Below are 18,960 nucleotides of genomic sequence, written 5' to 3'. Positions count from 1 at the left end.
TGCTTCCACTTACATCAGTGAGGTTATACCAAATTACAGAAACACCTCTCAATATATCAATAACATAATGAAGCACAATATGTGAAATAAACTGCCAACTGAGGTGGGCTACATCGTGAAATATTATGTCCATAAGTGCTTCATACCAGTAAACAAAAAAACTAAGAGATGATTATATGTGTTGCCATTTTTGTTTAAATGACCTAAAGAAAAGAGGTCACACACCACATCGATGTGGTAATCAGCATGTTTGATACATGTTCATTTCCATGTCTAGTTGACAGTTTGCATATCATCACTTTAATAAACATTATTGTCTTTTCACACTGATTTATCTGCTTGAGTGATCAGCTAAAAGACAAAAATGGCCCAATGCATCAACAGCCTCTGTTACGCTGGTGCCCGAACATTCAGAAAGTTACACACTGCAGCTCTGAAGGACAAAACGTGGACCACTTGCACTACTTGTGGCTTATGTAATGATGTCATAAAACCCAGAACCCCACCCTGGAGGCTTGAAATGATAAATGTAGCAGCTGCTTTGCCAAGCCACTGATCCCAGTTCTTTTCCAGGAAGAAGTATAGAACTGTGTGAAATGCAAAATAACTACAGTCTTCAATGACTTTCTTCTTGTATTGTACTGTACAACTGATTCACATTTGTGGGGTGTGTGTGCTATTTTACAAAATCTTCTTTTCATTTTCTGAAAACACAAGTATAAAACCATAAGACTTATAACACGTCAGTGCTTTAAAATGAAATATCTCCATTATGTCATAGGGATACAGTGCGGTGCGCCGCTATCCATCAGTGCTTTGAGGTGAGCGTTAGGGTGGAGGAGACTCGGAAGATCTGAGGCAGCATGTTGCTCAACTGGTAAAACATCTCCTCGGAGATACTCTGTCAATACAGGGAGAAACACAGAGAGGCACCCAGGATTATGAGCAACAAAGAACTGACATTTGTGCAGCACAAAGTGACAAATCTGAAACCAATTCAGTGTGCACATGAAAACTAAAATACATCTGGACTGTTTCTGTACAGGCAAGTGTTAACAACCTCAGCGATGCCCTTTGGTTCAACATCACAGAGTCTTTTTTTTCCTCCTGAGGACACATTAGCCAAGATGTTGAAATGATTTGAGCTCCGGCAGCTGGGACTTTAACCAAAGAACATACCACGTCACTCTAACCATTGCCACCCGTCAAATAAGAATGTTAAGTATTAATTTTTATTCTCCCTCTTTCTCACGCACGCACGCACGCGCACACGCGCACACGCGCACACACACACACACACACACACACACACACACACACACACACACACACACACACACACACACACACACACACACACACACACACACACACACACACACACACACACACACACACACACACACACACACACACACACACACACACACATCCTTCAGCGATTGGCCTGGAGCATATATTTAGCCACTGTGTCTCTTTGAGGTAACAATGTTGTTTTAGTAGGTGCTATTTTGAATGGTGTCTGAGCATGTAGTTGACAGGAAGCCAATAGAGTTGGAGTCCTTTGATGCTGCTGGTTTTCTCATCTTAATCTGTCAACATCAGATCAGACTATAGGCTCCGCTGTCTTCCTGACAAAAAACACCAAAGCTGTAAGCACACACGATGCAGCCAAGCTCAAAATAGAATAACGTTAATGCTTCAGCGAGCATAATTATGTGAAAATAAAAGCTTGCTTCTTAAGATAAGGATGAATTATTTTTTCTTTGTTAAGCAATACTGTCTTACGTACAGTATACACATAACATCAGACAATAGATCATCACGTTACATGTTAATCTTAATACTTTAGTGTACAGAAATGCTAAGCTTTCTTTAAACGCAGCAGTGTAAAACATATCAAGAGAAGCTAAGCCTGTAAAACCTGTGATTTATCATTCTTAAATGCTTTTCAAACAATCTGCTTGTCCCTGTATTCAAGGTATGGACTGAGTCCAGGTGTGTCTTTTGTGGTGTTCTCTACACTTTTAGTGTATAGAACACCACTTCAAGGAACCTAAAGCTTTGCTGGCAGGTAATTACTCAAAGGATCATTGTGTATTGTCTGAAATGTCGGCGGTACCTTCTGCACTCACCTTTGGCACCAAAAATTGGACGGTGCGAGATATGCCGCCATCCCATGAGGCCATCTCCATCATGAAGCCTGTGAATAAAGCAGATTTAATTCAGAGCTCCAAAGCTTTTATTTAAACGTTGTCACGTTCCTAGAACGTGACAAAATAAACAACTGCCTGGAAATGTTTTCAGTGCCAATCTAAGACAAACAGTCTTTACATATTTGATCCGCATTACATTAAAAACTTGCATAATGTCATGACAGAAATAACTAATTATTGAACTCCATTTTCTGTATTCCATGTTACCTTTTACACATTTAAACACCAGCTCAGCTCTCTTTAAACACCATGGTATGGTCATCTCCTGCAGAGAGTTGAGAAAACAAATTGTTAGTTTTAAACATGTAAATCATAACTATACATATACATATATACATAGATGTATAAATATATATATAAAATAGTGCTCATCCATGTCAGTACTGAACCCTTTCTTTGTTCTTAAATTAATCATTACTATTCAGTCTAGCTGAAATAAACACGGTTAAACTGTACAAGAGCTGTCTGCAAAGTGATTAAAAAAAACAACCTTTTATGAGCTGTTTTTTTACTCTAAATGGTCTCAAAGGAAAACATCTAAAAATAAGATCCCAGTTCTGGGCTTTGACTGGTGCCTGTCATTCATCCAGTCAAATCGTGGCAGTTGTTTTAAGGCCAAAACACAAGAATAGGCTTGAACAACTATTGGGAGGAAAACAAGACAGAAATGGAAGTGACCGATGGAAAGTTTCGATGAAGCTACCAATTAAAAATCTTTTTGGTTTGCATGACTTCAAAAGTCACTCTGGTTATGTAAACAGAGCGTTCAGTTTAACATGTCAACATGAAAAGTTGCCCAGGGCATGTAGTGACACGAGTCCACTCCAGACAGAGGCGTTCTCAGATCTTGAGACATCTTCAATTCATTATGTTGAATTAGCAAGGAGGTGCCTAATAACAATCCCAGCTAGTATTCTTTGTCACAGCATTCTTTAGTGACGAGTGATAAGTTGAGAAATCAATCAAGTGTAAGAAAAAAAAGGCCAGTTGCGCTGACTAAGCATCCGCATATTGTAACCTGTATTTTCAGCTGCTCTAAATCGACGAGCTATGTGCCTTAACTATTTATTTATCGCCATATATTTATTTGGGGTATTTTAGCAATTCACCAATTCCACTAGGTTTTCTCTCTGAATATGTAGTGTTGTGGCTGTATATTAGTAAATGAAAGCTTTCTTACATTGACAATAACAAGCTATGATGTCCACACATTCGAGCCCTTCTATGAACCTAAAGTAATATTCCACAACAATTCAGAAGACTGCTAAATATAAAGCGAACTGGCAGGTATGGGTCTGCTGCATCCTTTTGCTTATCTGTACATGTCGAATGTTTGGAAGCCAAATAATTGCTCTGAATAAATCAAACCTTTACTCTTTGTTTCTGTATGGTCCACATACATTTACTTTCTGGCAACTAATTCTTAATTTAAAAAGAATCTTTCCTTCCTTTCAATTATGCATTAAAGTCTTCAGAGCCATATGAAAACAGCTTGTTAATTTGAGTAATTATAGAGAAAGCTTAGGCAGGACTCTGATAGGGAAATTAGTACATATTTGCAGGTCTTGCAAATCATAATGGTTCCGATAAGCACAGAGAAGATAAGGTATCCAAACTTTAACAGTGGTGACTCCCATTGACCCTTTCACGTGCGCGCGCACACACATTCTTCTACATACATCAAAGTGAGGACCTCCATTGACATAATGACTTCCCTAGCCCCTAACCCTAACTATCACAAATAAAGGCAGACGTCTAGTCCTTGCTGTAATCCGAACCAAATCTCAATTCTAACCTCAGCCCTAAAATCACATCTTAACCCTCAAACAGGCCTTCAAAGAAGTGATGTCCTCACTTTGTCAACATGTCCTCACTTTGATAGGAAAATACGTTTTATGGTTCTCACTTTGACGCAAGTACAAGTACACACACACACACACACACACACACACACATAATTTACTGGAATCCTGAACATTTTGGGACATTAAATGGGTGAGCGGCATGTGAGTGGGAACCCCTGAGATTTCCTACACAGACAACACAAGGACCTGCTCCAGCAAGCTCCCCATTTTGATGTCAGCATGAGTTGATGTGTGGAATGTTCCTCAGAATATTCGCTGCAGTGAGTGGTGGGTGGGCACTAATGACGCTTATTATACCATATGCTTGGCGAATTAGGGAATAGAAACATGTATAGTGATATTCAGTCATTGATAATAACGCTATTATAATGCAAATTATAAGCAGTGAGAGAAACCTTACAGGATAACACAGTAGGGATACAAACGTGTATAGATTACTGTACGTACCTCTGACATGTCGTGGACCAGCAGCAAAGGGACAGTGATGGTTGTGATATCATGTGTGCAGCACACCTTCAGGATGTTTCTCAAGCCCATGATAGCCGGGTCCCGTGCCGTGATGTTCCCTGAACGGACATTGTCATCCACACACAAGTGGAAGACAACATGGACTTCTGACAGGTTGGAGTGCCGTGAAATGTAGAACTCACCTTAAGGAATATGAAAGCGAATAAAGAAACTTTAATTACAAACAAAAAGTTTGTGTTAACCAAAAATAATTATCTTCCAGTGAATATCTACTGCAAACTAAAACTAGAGCTCCCTTATTTTTGCACTCTAATGTTGCTTCTGCTGTTAACCGTTACCTGGTAAAATGTTGGAAGGATTTCTTTCAACATTTTTGCTCTTATCGTCACCTCCATTTCTTGAAATCTCTGTAACGAATGCATGATAAAATAAGAAACATGACCACAATCAATATGCAAACCAAGAAGCTTTATGGCAGCAACAGCATAATCTTGCACAGAAGACCTGAAAGTAAGCTAGGACATTTCTATCCACAACTCCATTTTACATAACCCACGTTATTGATAAGGATGAGTAACAGTTGTCAATGTAAGGTAATAACCTGGTTAGCTTCCTTCTTATACTGTGGATGTGTCTGCACTAACAACATAACCAATTATGGAAAAAAAATCTGTGTAAAATTGTTACCAATATGGTTCTAAATAAAGACTAATAAAGACTCTGATGACCCCAAAACTTGTTAGTGGGTCAATATATGGTTAATATGAGAAAGCTTAGCTGAAAGTCGAACCAGGTTGGTCTTTCTGTTTGCTGCTCCGCTGGGCTCTGGCATAGAGCACCACTTGCTGCACCTCCTCCAGCTGCTTTTCCAGACAGGGAAAGTGGAAGTCTGTACACTCCTTTGCGACAGTTGCAAAATCTGTGAGTAAAGCAGAGGTAAACTGATGCATGAAAAGAGTCTGGCTTGCTTTCCACCCCTAGTGTGTGGAATTTTAACAATATTACTTACACGAAGTTTACATGGACTCAACCTATACATGAGCCTGATCTAAGCAACATTACTTTCTCTGTCCCCTAACCTCTCTTAATGCCGCTGTAGGAGTTGACTCTGTTGTCGACCAGCAACACTAAACCACAGAGCGTTGAAGAGTACAGTGAAAGTGCCGTCTGGAGCCGTCGCAACTTTGCACCACTGCTGCCATGTCGTCTGTGTTTACAGAAATCCAGCACGTCTGCCCGGACCAGCCGCAGGTTGTGCATGGTCTTCAGTTGTGCCCCTATTTAAAAAAAAAACAAATAAACAATCACATATTCAATGTAATTATCCATTATAAACATCATCCTTAAAGACAATATTTAAAGACTTATGCTTCCAAGTTTGTAACATGTCCACTATCGCTATACTGTGCTTGTATACTGTGAAGAAACAGCACAATAGCATGAAAGAAAAGCAGCATGTCACCTAGGTGTATGGTGAAGCTCTCCTCCAGCTGAGGCTGTTCTTCAAACATCCTGGCCCCAGAATCTGCCAGCTCAGACAGTTGGCTGGGCTGCACCTTGATCTCTTCACTGGAAATAGATCACAAATGCGTAAACAGTCAATAGAGATACAGTATATACTAAAACAGACAACTGCATGCACAACACGTTATAGACACCGGTAAAGAACGTAAATAGCATTAAACAATTTAATCTCCCCAATTATGCAAAAATGAAACTAAGACATAATTCAAAATTTGTTATTATTTAGATGAAAACATTATATAGGATATTAATCAACACCTTATTAGACACCCTTGATATAAAAACCTCTACACAGCACACGTTTCTCTGGTTATATCTGACCCAATAAATTTAAAAAAAGAGAAGGAAACAGATCTCAGTTACATAAAGTCTCAAAAAAGTAAGAGTTCTTTTTAGATATTTTTTATGGGGAACTAACTTAAGTAAAAATGCATATTTATAAAGTGTTCAAAGTGCTGATGTAGAAGTACTCAGTTCCACCTACACAAAAAAAGATAATGATATTCATCATTAAAAAAATGATGCACAGTCAGCACATTGTCTAAACAGCTCTTGGCTTAAAGGTCCTAGTTGCTTCTATGTTTTGATAGAATATCCAATATACATGGGAGCAGTGTTAGACCCACTTTTAAACCTCCTTTCCTCAATTCTACACTACAGTTAGCATGAATTTTCTTACCACTCCTCATCCCAAGATGCCAGTCACGACTGATTCTGCAAAGCTAAGCATCCGTCGAACTCGAATGAGTTTTCGACCTGTTGCAACCACTTCAATTTCTATGTAAATTGAGACTGTCCTTCACAGGGACCACAAGACTTGTGGAATAGAATGTCATGAGTGGAGCTCCAAAGTTAGAGTGTCAGTCTGAGCTTTAGAAAAGATCCAAATGGAAATAAGAAGAACTTCACCAATAATATAAACCATATAAAGATGTTTTAATGTTTTGTGAAGCAAGTTAACAAAAAAACGTTTCTATGAAAAGTCTGACTCAGCTTGTCACCTCTACTATTCTTTTATAATCAGTTTTATGGTCATCCTATGTTTATGTCTAATCACTGCTCAAATACACTTAAGATGACTTAAATCTCAAAGCCTACAAGCTAATCAACTGTGCTAAAAAGCACACCGTCTGTGAACAAACATAATCAGCTCTGTCACTGTGTTTTGACAACACGACTTCATGCTGCATTTGCAAAAAGTGTTATTCCGAGTGAGTACTGCACATCATGTGATTTCAGCATTAATTATCTTGAATCAACATTTTTTCAAAGACTAAGTTGGATTGTCATGCAGTGTAAAATGCCTGTTCAGGTGCATATGGGTGTAAATAGCCTACAGAGATCAGAAATGCTTACACATCATTTGCTTATTGCTTTCGTAGACACAAAAAGAGTGAACAGAAACAGAGGTTAACTCACTTAATTTTGCTGCTGTTGTTGGATTTCTGCAGGTCTTGGTGCAGTTTAATCACCCACTCCTGGTACTCCTGCTTTTGAATGCCAGTTACTTGCTTTAGCTCATTCGCCCACTTGTTCTCCAGCACCTGTTTAGTAAAGACAATGTCAAACACTGTTAAACCTCGGTATGAAACACAACTATGATTCTAATTCTGATGAAGACACACCACACAAAGTAATTTTTAAAAAAAAAAGTTTTACAAGGTTTACTATAAACAAGCTCGAACATAATGTCACCACGATTTCCAGAGTCTGTCAGTTTATCTGACAGAGAAATTGAATTATTTGGTGAATAATGGAGTATTACTTATGGTAGGAACAATCAACAGTGGTTTCTGAGGTACATTTGGCTTTATTCATCACAGCAGCATCACGTAATTAACAATTTATTAATTTCAATGTTTGCTGATTTAGTTTTTAAAGAAATGGCCTCTTTTTGTGAAAATTAGTTCAGTTTCAACAAAATAAAGGAATCATTCACAAAATAAATTGACTGAAATGTATAAACTGAATTTAAAACTCTGATTACGAACTACTTTCTTGTTCCACCCATTTTTTAAATGGCTACAGATTCCTAAAACTTCTACTCTTTACCTGCTGGGCATCAAAGTGCTGAGATGCCACTGTATTCACGTCTTGGTCACTTAAAGTATTTCCCAGCTCATGCATCACTTTGTCCATTTCAGCTGCCTGTCTGTCAGACAAAAAAATCCTTCAGCGAAGTAAAGTTGATTAAAACATACTTTCACTACAAAACAGCAACAATTTTCAGAATGTGATAGTGTCTGTGGTGTGGGGAAAGTGAAAAAACGGGTTTCAAGGTACTATTGAAAAAAAAGTCTTTGGAGACCCAGTTGACTGAACTACATTGGGGTTGCACCACTCAAATACAGCACCTGCAGGCTGTGCATATACAAAGAAAGCAAAGAAAGATAAAGATTCTGCAAATGCAGTGCATGTAGGAAGACGTGGAAAGCACCAACCTCTCCTGAAGCTTTTTAATCTCCATGTCTCTCTCGCTGATGAGCTCAGAGATGCTAACAAAGTAGTTGTGCTCAAGGTTGAGTAAGGTGTCTGAGGCTGGGGAGTGGATCAGCTCATGGTAAACATCAGCAAAGTCCTCGTCCCAACTGGGTTCTTCAGGCCGGGCATGCTCAAGCGTAGTCTGAAACAGTGGCACGAAGAAAATAACTACTTTAAATTGGCAGATGGCAACGTGTTGTATTCAAGCAGCTTAAACATTAAAATGCATTGCAAGAGTTAATTTTATAATTTTTGCACTTTTCTGTTCTGTTTTTTTTCTGTTCTTATAAGACTATTTTTATGCTACATTGCATGATAAATCGTTGGTATTGATTATTTCCTATACACATTGTAACCAGGGAGGAACTGACCTTGCAAAAAAAATCAAAAGAAAATTACAAGTGTTAAGAGGATGACAAATGAGGAAGGCGAAATGCAATGTCAACACATTTTAGAACTTCTACTCTACTCATTAAAGCAGGGCAGCTAATGATGCCTAGTTAAAAAAGCAACAGAATGTGAAACTCAGGCTTCGCAATCCTTGGACCACAAACACGTTGAAGCTGAAAAGCTTCCAAATGTATTTTGGTGTGACTGCACTAGAATGCAACCTGGTAGCCAAACCTAATTTTACTAAATGTCATAGCACAGTGGGCCAGAGGGGCTTCACCCCTGTCTTTTTATAAATGCCTCAGAAAGACTCAGTAGAGTCTAGACTTCTGAAAGTTTGTATACAAATAATCTTAACAACAAGGCACTCGCTTTGCTTTTCGGGAACTGGGTCCGTAGACTTCACACCATTAGAAAAATACAAGACTTATTCTATTCTTCAGTAGATTGTTTGATTGTTGTTGATCTTTATTGAAGAATAAAAAACAAAGACTCCCCTCTAAAATATTGAAACTGCTACCACATATTGGATATTTGAGAAGAAAAAGCATCAAAGTGTAACCAAAACTAATGAGTGAGAGAGACACAGTACACAAGCTTATGTAATGACATTTGTTCTTCTCCAGAACTCATGAATAATCAACATGCAGATGCACTGGACTACTGCTGCTTCATTAATTTAATAGTCCATGACTGCCTCAACGTTATTGGGAGCAATCGAGGACACTTCAACAATCTGCTGTCCTTCTAAATGGAGTAGTAGATATATAATCAGAGTATCTTGCCAGTGCCTCAGTAAAACTTTATGAACACCTGCTAACAATGTTGCCCATGTGTTTAAATATTGTATTTTACAAATACATATACACATATACTTTTTTTAGTATAACTCCACAACAAATTATATGTCATATTAGTATTTAAAATGATATATACTTTAGAATTACAAACATTGATATTGTTTTGTTAGCACTATGTTACTGAAATGTTTTATTTACCTCCACATAAGATCTGGTCCATGCAGTGGTGAGCTGGTTCACATCTACTTCCCCTGTTGTGAGTCTCTGTAAAGCCAGTTCTGCCTCTCTATCATAATCCAGGATCGTCTCTTTTTCAATGTAGCTGATAAGTGATGTTCTTAATGCTGATGGAAAAAATACACACATAGCAAAGTACATAATGATATTTCTACATTTTGGGCAAGCTTGCAGAATTAAATGACTGGACATCTTGTGTATATTAACATTTATTTAGTGCGTTAAAAATGTTATGACTGTAGTATTCCAGAAATCAACATCTTTTACAGCCTCTCAAATCAAATACTCATGCTGAACCATAAACAGTTCTTGTTGTGTTTAATGCCATTGTTAAAATATTCTCAGCTTAATTCCAGAGGGAGAACACCCCTATTGCAGTTTCTGTTTTTCCTACAATTGGCTTTCTTTAATTAGGAGCAATCGTCTCACCATTTTCTATGTAGCATGGTATTTTATGTAGCAGCATCAGTCGTCCATGCAGGTCATTGATGTTCTCTTGTACGGCGAACTGAAGAGGCACTTTGAGGACACAGTTGTGTTTTCCTGCTCTGAACTCAAATACAAACTCCTTCTCTGCAGTGCTGCCTGCTTTGCCTTTGTTTTTCTTCATGGCCACAGCTGAAAAGCATACAACATAGTGAGACCTCACTGAAACCTATGTGGTCTACCGAGGAATTTGAGAAATGCACATCAATTTCATCAGTCTAATATGTTTCTAATTACCTGACACCCAGAAAAGATATAACCAGGCTCTGCTAGTAATAAGCTGGGAGCCCCATTTGTTAATGAATACCTTCCTAAAATATTAGCAAATGAGTGTTTCGTATTTGTAAAAAAAATGTGATTACTACTACCTAAAGCTAGAAGTGGCGTTTAGCCTAACGTTAGCCTACTTCATGTTGAATTAGCACCACGCTAGCTAGCAGTACAGCTAACGTTGAGGGAGGAAGAAAGATGACAATAAGACCCGCTTTTAATATAGTATATCCAAATGGCACACGGTTTTTTTCCTTTGTAAAACATCAGCTTCAAGTGGCATAATTACCTGAGCATAAATGAATACCGCACTTCCTGTGAAATAACGCTTCTGTTTGGTTCAGTCAGCTGACTACTAAGCAGTGTATCTGAGCAGAGGCACTTTCGTGTATTATTCCGTTTTCTGTTATGCATTGGAATTGCAGTAGAAATACTTTTTCTCTTTATCACTAGTAGTACAGTGGACTAGTATTATATTTGTTTTGGTTCTTTTTGTTCAGATATTTTTAAAATTTTTGTTCAGTTATACGGAGCCACGAATCAATTGACCCCTATGTAGTCTATCCCACAGTTTAATTTACAAGACCATTTTCCTTGGACACTACCTCCCCTTGCTGGCCAAACATGGGTGGTTGACGGATCAAAGCTAACCTGTCACTATCGATTCTGTAATAATTGTATTGTAAAACACATGATATTTGTTTTGCTCTTTGCGTGATTAAGCAAAAAATCAAATTTAAATATGCTAAAAATATTTTTTAATAAAATTAACTGTAGTTTATAATACATATCGTATACGACACAACGAAACAAAGATTTGGAATATGTTTAAAACAGTGTGGCGACATTTTTTTGTTTGTTTGTTTTAGCTGATCACATTGATGGGGAATGATTTTACCGGTGTGTGTAGTGCGCATGTATGTGTGCACGCTTTCAAAGCTGTGCGTGTGTTGTCTTCAAGTTTGAGTAGATTGGGGGACGTCTAAAATTATGTGTTCTACAAAAAATCCACCTGACCTTTGTTTATTGGAATCTAAAAATACAATAACACTATATCTGTGCAATGAATTAAAACTTATGCAAATCAATCAAGGGGTTACACTTTTTCCGTCTGTATTTTATAAAATTTCTTTCAACGCTTTTGAATTGATGTAACTCTTTGCAGACGCTCCCTCGAACGGTTGAACCGTCCCGTCATACCTCGCGTGGCCAACGGCTCTCCGTTGAACGCTCGCTCATTGAATTACCCTACTGTGTTGGTTTAGATCAATTCAGTAAAATAATTTGGAGTAAACCCGGTCGGACCCGTTCATCAAGCTCTTGCTCGCTGCAACACATTTCTCTGGCTTTTTGTTTATCTGACTGCGGCGGTAGAGCGTGCTTTCCTGGGCTCGCTGGCTAGGTTTGGTCGGGGAGGCAGGGGGAAGTACGGAGCTGGTCCCGCGATGATGGAGCTGGAGTCGGCCAGAGGCGAGCTGGGAGCAGTGGCAGACTCGATGCAGCCACAAACGCCGAGTAGGCACGAAAAGAGCCTGGGGCTGCTCACAACCAAGTTTGTGACATTGCTACAGGAGGCGAAGGACGGAGTTCTGGATCTGAAAGCTGTAAGCATGCAGCCCATAGTCTTTGTTGTTAGCTAGCACATGTCATTTTGAGCCTGCCCGCTGTCCTTAAGTTACATGCACTTTCGCTAGCCTGTTAGCCTAGCCTAGCTAAGTGACAGGCTACTTGGAGTTGTTTATAGCACAATAATGTTAGTTTTGTAAACGTGGAAGAGTTCAAACACTTGCTTTACATCGGCCGTGTTCCCTTCAATGGTAGCGAAGTGAAACACAAACTGAACTTTGAGAAGACTAGTCAACTTTTCAGAATCTGCCCCCTGCAGATTGCGAGTTTTAAAAGTGGGTCAGCTTTTGTCGTTGCCTTCAGAGCTAATGCGACTACATCTTCACACATGACCTGATTTTTTCTGTCGTTGTCACTTAAGAACATATATCAAATAACCTCGTCAAATAATTTGCCAGAAATACGTGAAACAACTGTAGCTATGTTAGCTAAGATCTGTGATTCAGTATTGCCCTAATAATTTCCAATATGTTCATATTTCAAGTTAGCTGTATTCACTAATCCAAAACTACTACTAAGCTGCTTAAAGACCCACTTGGATGTTCACTGTACTGTGTTAAATGCATTGAGATATCATAGTTTTTTAGTCAGTGCCAGTTTAAGGTAATTTTCCATAAAATGGGTTTCAGTAAATGAATATACTTGTACTGACTCCTGCATTTGTGTACTGTGTTATAAATGGAAATACAACAAACACTCCAAACACTGAACCAAATGGCGCTTTGACTGACCAAGCATTACTTTGTATAATACAACAGTTTCTCTTTCACTGTAGCCTCAATGACATAGCAGACAGATCTTTGTCTGTTGATGGTCATTGTAGTACTAGGCTATGCTGATAAACAGATATGATAATTGCCTTATTTTTCCCACTTTTTTATGTATCGTTACACACTATATTTTCTAAATACAAAACACAATTGCCTATGAATATTGAATCTTAGATTGACTTTTAACTCTGTACAATAAAGACCACAGTGCCTATGTCACCTGTAGCTCTAACAACTAAACTGAACAAGAAATCTTGAAGTTTGGCAGTATTACAGGTTATATTATGTGAAGGAGGGAATAAGAACATTGTTCTTGCAATTTACCCAGTAGTTGGCTCAGGCTTACTGCTGGAAAAAAATGCGTACTTATCAGCAGTGGCCATATGGGTTGATCACCAAGATGGGTAGTGAAACATCATGGTTTTCAAATGCATGGTCATTAGCTAATTGGCTCAGATACAACTAGCTTCTTGAATGTGCTTCTTTCTAGACGTCTACAAAAAGAGATGGCCGGTAACCTCTATTGTATTTTGCCTTGCTTTTGTCCTGTCACTCAGGCTGCAGACACCTTGGCAGTGCGGCAGAAACGACGTATCTACGATATCACTAATGTACTGGAGGGAATTGGATTGATAGAGAAGAAGTCGAAAAACAGTATTCAGTGGAAGTAAGTTGATTTTGTGTTTTACAAAAGCAGAGAAACACTTAAATTAAAATAAGTAAATAAACTAAATAAATATTTTCTAATTAGTTATATCTCTATATATAATCCAATCAATAAAGGTTTCCATGACATTAACTAATTAATTAGTTTGTATTTTAAAATCTGACATACGTAGCTATAAAGAAATGACAGGAGCTTATTCATCCTCAAATTGCAGTACTTCATTGTTAATGTCAAGCTGTCTATGCATTATCATGTATTCTGGTGTGTTGATCTCTGCAAAATGTTTGGTACTGATGCATGAAATTACTAATACATAAAATGTATGAAACATTTAACAATCCTAATTTGTATTACACGTCATTTAAGTTATTTAACTGGTTGTTACTGTATGATTTTATAACTGCACTATAAGAAAATGCCCAAAATGATGACCAAGAATATGCTTTTATTTTTAGGGGTGTAGGTCCAGGTTGTAACACCAGAGAGATAGCTGATAAGCTTATTGATCTCAAGGCTGAACTAGATGACCTGGCTGTCAGGGAACATGAGCTGGACCAGCAGAGAGTCTGGGTGCAGCAGAGCATCAAAAACGTCACAGATGACTCCAACAACAGCCCATATCCTTCAGTGCACCTGGTGTTATTGTCCATTGTATGTAAAAAGCCATCTTTTAGTGATGTACTTCTCCATTTAGGTCTCAACTTTTATATTTTGCTGTTTTACAAAAAGAACTAAACTTTATGTTCTGTGATATTTTCTTACTGTGCGTTGTTCTATCTTGTGACATTTGGTGTTAGCCTTTCCAGGGGTCCATCCCACAGCAAAAGTACTGTAATGTTCACATATTTCTGAAGAAATATTCAGTTAATTTCCAGAGTCATTAGTGTTACTCAGATTAGTGACATAACACTAGGTGTGTATATGTCTATGGTTTGTGTAAACCTTAAATGTATAAACTCAGTATTTAGTGATGTGTGTGTGACAGTACAGCACAGTGCAGTGGTAAACAAAATGATGCAACAGTGAAACTTATTCAGTTTTAGCACCACCTGGCATCCTAAAGATATTCCTGAGCAGACAAGTCTAACTGACACTCTCTGACTTGGTCATTTTGCTTGAGGAGAAAGTTTTCTAAAGTCTGAGAAAATGTCAGCATGTCATTATGGTAATTTCTCCTCCCTTTTAAATATAAAGTTTTTCTTACTTTCTTCAGTAGTATGTTGGTAGTAACACCTGTTTATTTACTATTCTTGTTATTTTTGTATTGGAACAGTATTTTATTGACCCTTAACACATTCATACTATGGCTTATGTAAAACATGAAGACCTCTGTGGTGCTTTCAAAGGTAATCCTTGTAGATGCCCCATTTATTAAACCATTTTCCTCTTCACCCGATGTTTAGCCTATGTTGTGTACAGACCTGTTATGACTCACTATTGGTTTTTATTCACAGGCGACACACTCCTAGCAATTCGTGCTCCCAATGGCACACAACTGGAGGTGCCCATGCCAGAATCTGTAAGTTTTGTATACATATTGAATATGACCGATATCTACCAATGTTATTGAGTGTCCTATCTCTGACTTTCCAGGTTCTTAATGGCCAGAAGAAGTATCAGATCCGACTGAAGAGTTCAACTGGTCCCATTGAGGTTTTGCTGGTCAATAAGGATCCATCCAGTGCCTCTCCGGTTGTTTTGGCAGTTCCTCCCCCAGATGACGTCCTTCACAACCTGCCAGCACCAACGCTGACCTCCCAGCTGCCTTCATCTGCTTCCCAGGTCAGTGCAGAGATTAGCTTTCCCTATGCATTATATCCCTACTATTTACTTCACAGTTCTTTTTTTTCAATAAAGAGACTTTGAAGCTCAAGGCAAATTCAGGGCTAAATTGTCATTTTTTTTAATCAGTATTTAATAAAAGAATTCATAAAACTCAATCATAATCACAGGTTGTAATGATACAAAAACAGGATTTCTCATTGATACCAGACTTCTTATTATACATCAAGTAGTTTGTGACTGGTCTTCTTCCCCTCGTGTTTTCTTCATGTAGGGTACCAAAGCAGCTCCAGCCACTTCTACAAAACCTGCTCCTGCAACACCATCCGTTTCCTCAGTCAACCACACAGCCTCAGTGACAGGTAGGGTGGGAGAGGTTTCATTCAACGTAACTCAGATGAGTTATGTATTTCATATCCTAGATAATATGTTGATTTTTTGGCTTGTATTTTTACACTGAGCCTATGTTTTAGTAATATTGTGTTGCTTTTGTTCGATTTTAGAAGTAACAAGCACAACGTCACTTACCCCAACAACAGATACACCTGTCGCAGTCACTCAGCAGCTTCAGTCCTCAGCCTCCTTGGATGGATCTGTGTCCACATCTGCCTCGGCAGTATTTGAACCAATTAAGTCCGATCCCTCCGAATGTAAGATTTCCATCTCTTTGGAACCTCACATTTACTCAATGAATTTTTGTAATCATCTGAGCCCAGTCTAGCGAATCTAGCTAGGCATGATAACTCATATATTCTGAATACTTTTAATTAAATCTTCAGTTAACCCGTTATGCATTATTTATTAGAGCCTCAATCAAGATTTTTGTTGGCTAATATCCAACTACTGTAGTACAACAAAACCCACGCATGTGCATGAATAGCTGTCCACTATAACTACTATGTGTCAAAGGGTTAAATGTAACTTCAAACCTGGGCGACAGAACTCTTTCAGAATTTGCAGCTGAATGAGGAAAAAAGAAATTGTTGGAATAATGTGTATTGTTATCCACTTATCATGTTAACTGTGTAAGTTCACTTACCTCTCTTACACTGTTTTTGATTTCTAGTGCTGGACTTTCCCAAAGAGCTCTCTGAAATGTTTGATCCAACAAAAGGTAAATCAGTCTTTAATTTCATTCTCTAGTGATTGTACTGCGTAATCTTCTCACTGTACTACTTAAAGGCTTTTGAAAAAGGTAAATCACATGTTCTCTCTCTGACAGAGATCATGGGTGAAGACCTTCTGGAAGACTTGATTTCTTCAGAAGGTAAGTTTAATTACAGGCACAGGGGTGGGCATAACAATTACACTCAATTATTTATTTTCAGCTTGTGAAGCAAAGAGTCTTCATTCTATTTCAGCACAAGTTGAAACATTTGTGTACATTTAATCTATTTTTCCTTCGTTTCACCTGTAGTGTTCTCGCCTCTCCTTCGCCTGTCCCCACCACCCAGCGACCATGACTACATATACAACCTGGATGAGACGGAAGGCTTGTGTGATCTCTTTGACGTCCCCATTCTCAACCTCTGACCTAAAACACGTTGCCAGAGTAGAAGTATCGTAACTTACCTTCGTTTTCTCCAAGTTTGTCCACTCACTGGCAGTAAAAGGTGAGGTGTGTAAGATATCAGCCTGTATGGTATAATGAGCGATCAAGGACACAACTGCACTGGTAGCTCAATATACAGATCGATACAGAGATCAAAACATTTTACCTACTAATTTTCCAAGGAAAGAGTTCAAACAGATGTCAAATAATAATATTTTTGGATTCTTGCATTATAAATGATTTGTGTATCGGCTTTCCAGAGTGCTTGTGAGTGAACATGTGAGTATACTTGCTACACAGGTATGCCTGTGTGTCTGTTTGTGTTTTGTATGAAATGCCTTTTTAACTTGAGTCCCGTGTATGCAGAAAAAAAACCTGTCAGGTCAAGATTTTTAGCAGAACAACAACAGACCGTACAGATCTAATTAGTTCAAACAGCTGGTCCAATGTGCCCTGTCCTCCTGTACATAGAGAATATATATTTCGAAGCAAACATGCCTGTGTTATTATGTGCCACAACAGTAGGTTGTTAACAGGTATCAGACTTAAATAATCATAGCACATCTATGAACTGCCCTGTTTTAAAACAATGACCTTTTTTTATATATATTATTTTATTTTAACCCTTTAATGTCCCATTAGCTACAAAGCTCAGCCACTTTGTGGTTTAACAAGCTAAGGACCAAAAAGTCAAAGATTTTCATTAGCACCTTTTTAAAAGTCACAGGTTGCTTCTTAAAAAGAATGGTCTCTTTGAACCCAGCTAATATGAAAACTTTTATTGGTTTTCTTCAGATGGGTTGAATTTTAAAACATAAATGGTGTCTGAAATTTTGATCTTTGCACATTTTAATTTCAGATTTTTTAGATTGGCTCTGATTTATATATAATTTATCTGGTGTTTGTCATTGAATAGCTTTTCTTCCTGCTCCCCAAAGTTAAGCCTGTGATTATTGTGTATCTTTCAGCTATATGTGTATATGAATATCATTGTAATCATTTCATTTGTTTGTGAAAGGACATATGTATTCACCATGTCACAAGATATGCTACTGTTTTCCTTTTTTTGTATATTTGGCACATAAATATTTGGTCATTTTTTCTTTTTCCACTGCTCTTCTCATGTATCACTCTAATTACTCTTTGTGCAGGGGACTGGGAGAGTAGCTATTCAGGATAGTAGTCACTACTGTTACTTTTGCAGTGCTCTCTTCTGTAACACCTCTCAATAGTAGTGTCTTTTTTGACATGCCCCGTCATTGCCCTGGATGACATGTATCTATGTACAGTTTGTACTGTGTATATTCTTGTCTACCGCTTGTATAGAATAGCATTTATTTTTTTATACTTGTTAGATATATTCCATGATCATGGCTACTAATTTCCAACTACACTTTAAACTCCAAGTCCATCTCAAACTGTTATTTCTATCAAAGCGTCCCATCTCATTATTGCACTTTACATCACTGCAGACAGATTGGCTGCTTCTCATCAACCCCTTGATTAGCAGCCAGTGTTTGGACGGTGTTGTGAGCTGCCACAGGATTCAGGCCAGGCTTGAATTAATCATGCCCGTGTAATAGCAGCTGAGACCCTTGAAGACTGTTTTTAACAGGCTTACTGTTACTCAGTTGTACTTATTCAAATTAAAAATAATAAACACTTTGGTATTCTTTCAGTATTGTCTGGTGTCCTTTTTATCATCTTGTCAGTGTGTTTGTAAACCTTCTCACTGTAAGTAAAATAAACTTTCTACTGAAACGTGTCCATTATATCCATAAAATGAAATTAAATGTCAGGATCCCTGATGAGGACTTCATGTTCTT

The 18,960-nt window shown here is 38.1% G+C and overlaps 2 protein-coding genes across 3 annotated transcripts; one reads left to right on the top strand and one right to left on the bottom strand.

The window, feature by feature from the left end:
• Positions 1 to 214: 214 nt before the first annotated feature.
• On the bottom strand, positions 215 to 11,179 carry c6h12orf4 (chromosome 6 C12orf4 homolog). Of its 2 annotated transcripts, none has more exons than XM_029153139.2 (14): positions 11,027 to 11,179; positions 10,411 to 10,599; positions 9,943 to 10,088; positions 8,515 to 8,696; positions 8,126 to 8,225; positions 7,493 to 7,617; positions 6,012 to 6,118; positions 5,629 to 5,826; positions 5,340 to 5,468; positions 4,888 to 4,956; positions 4,529 to 4,731; positions 2,424 to 2,481; positions 2,136 to 2,203; positions 215 to 901 (listed from the first exon to the last, which is right to left on the bottom strand). In XM_029153139.2, the coding sequence occupies exons 2-14, from the start codon at positions 10,589 to 10,591 to the stop codon at positions 809 to 811; spliced, it is 1,659 nt and encodes a 552-aa protein (XP_029008972.1). In that variant the 5' UTR covers positions 10,592 to 10,599; positions 11,027 to 11,179; the 3' UTR covers positions 215 to 808. The 2 variants fall into 2 exon arrangements, with proteins under 2 accessions (XP_029008972.1, XP_029008973.1); XM_029153140.3 differs by lacking the exon at positions 11,027 to 11,179 and adding an exon at positions 10,705 to 10,981.
• A 742-nt stretch (positions 11,180 to 11,921) lies between these two features.
• Positions 11,922 to 18,812, top strand: e2f4 (E2F transcription factor 4). The gene is made up of 11 exons (XM_029154624.3): positions 11,922 to 12,341; positions 13,691 to 13,800; positions 14,256 to 14,417; positions 15,103 to 15,146; positions 15,255 to 15,319; positions 15,394 to 15,582; positions 15,857 to 15,944; positions 16,086 to 16,232; positions 16,649 to 16,696; positions 16,805 to 16,849; positions 17,000 to 18,812. The coding sequence occupies exons 1-11, from the start codon at positions 12,183 to 12,185 to the stop codon at positions 17,113 to 17,115; spliced, it is 1,173 nt and encodes a 390-aa protein (XP_029010457.1). The 5' UTR covers positions 11,922 to 12,182; the 3' UTR covers positions 17,116 to 18,812.
• The last annotated feature ends 148 nt before the right edge of the window (positions 18,813 to 18,960 follow it).

Source organism: Betta splendens, chromosome 6 (assembly GCF_900634795.4).
Source record: "Betta splendens chromosome 6, fBetSpl5.4, whole genome shotgun sequence".
Lineage (NCBI taxonomy): Eukaryota > Metazoa > Chordata > Actinopteri > Anabantiformes > Osphronemidae > Betta > Betta splendens.
This window is presented reverse-complemented; position numbering and strand designations above follow the sequence as displayed.

Bases quoted from the DNA above. Each gene is read 5' to 3' on its own strand.
- e2f4 (XM_029154624.3), top strand. From the start codon at position 12,183: ATGATGGAGCTGGAGTCGGCCAGAGGCGAGCTGGGAGCAGTGGCAGAC. The intron at 12,342-13,690 runs GTAAGCATGCAG...CCTGTCACTCAG, and splicing joins GAGTTCTGGATCTGAAAGCT to GCTGCAGACACCTTGGCAGT. The intron at 15,583-15,856 runs GTCAGTGCAGAG...TTCTTCATGTAG, and splicing joins TGCCTTCATCTGCTTCCCAG to GGTACCAAAGCAGCTCCAGC.
- c6h12orf4 (XM_029153139.2), bottom strand. From the start codon at position 10,591: ATGAAGAAAAACAAAGGCAAAGCAGGCAGCACTGCAGAGAAGGAGTTT. The intron at 5,469-5,628 runs GTTAGGGGACAG...CTTTACTCACAG, and splicing joins CTACAGCGGCATTAAGAGAG to ATTTTGCAACTGTCGCAAAG. The intron at 4,957-5,339 runs GTTCGACTTTCA...CATTCGTTACAG, and splicing joins CAAACAGAAAGACCAACCTG to AGATTTCAAGAAATGGAGGT.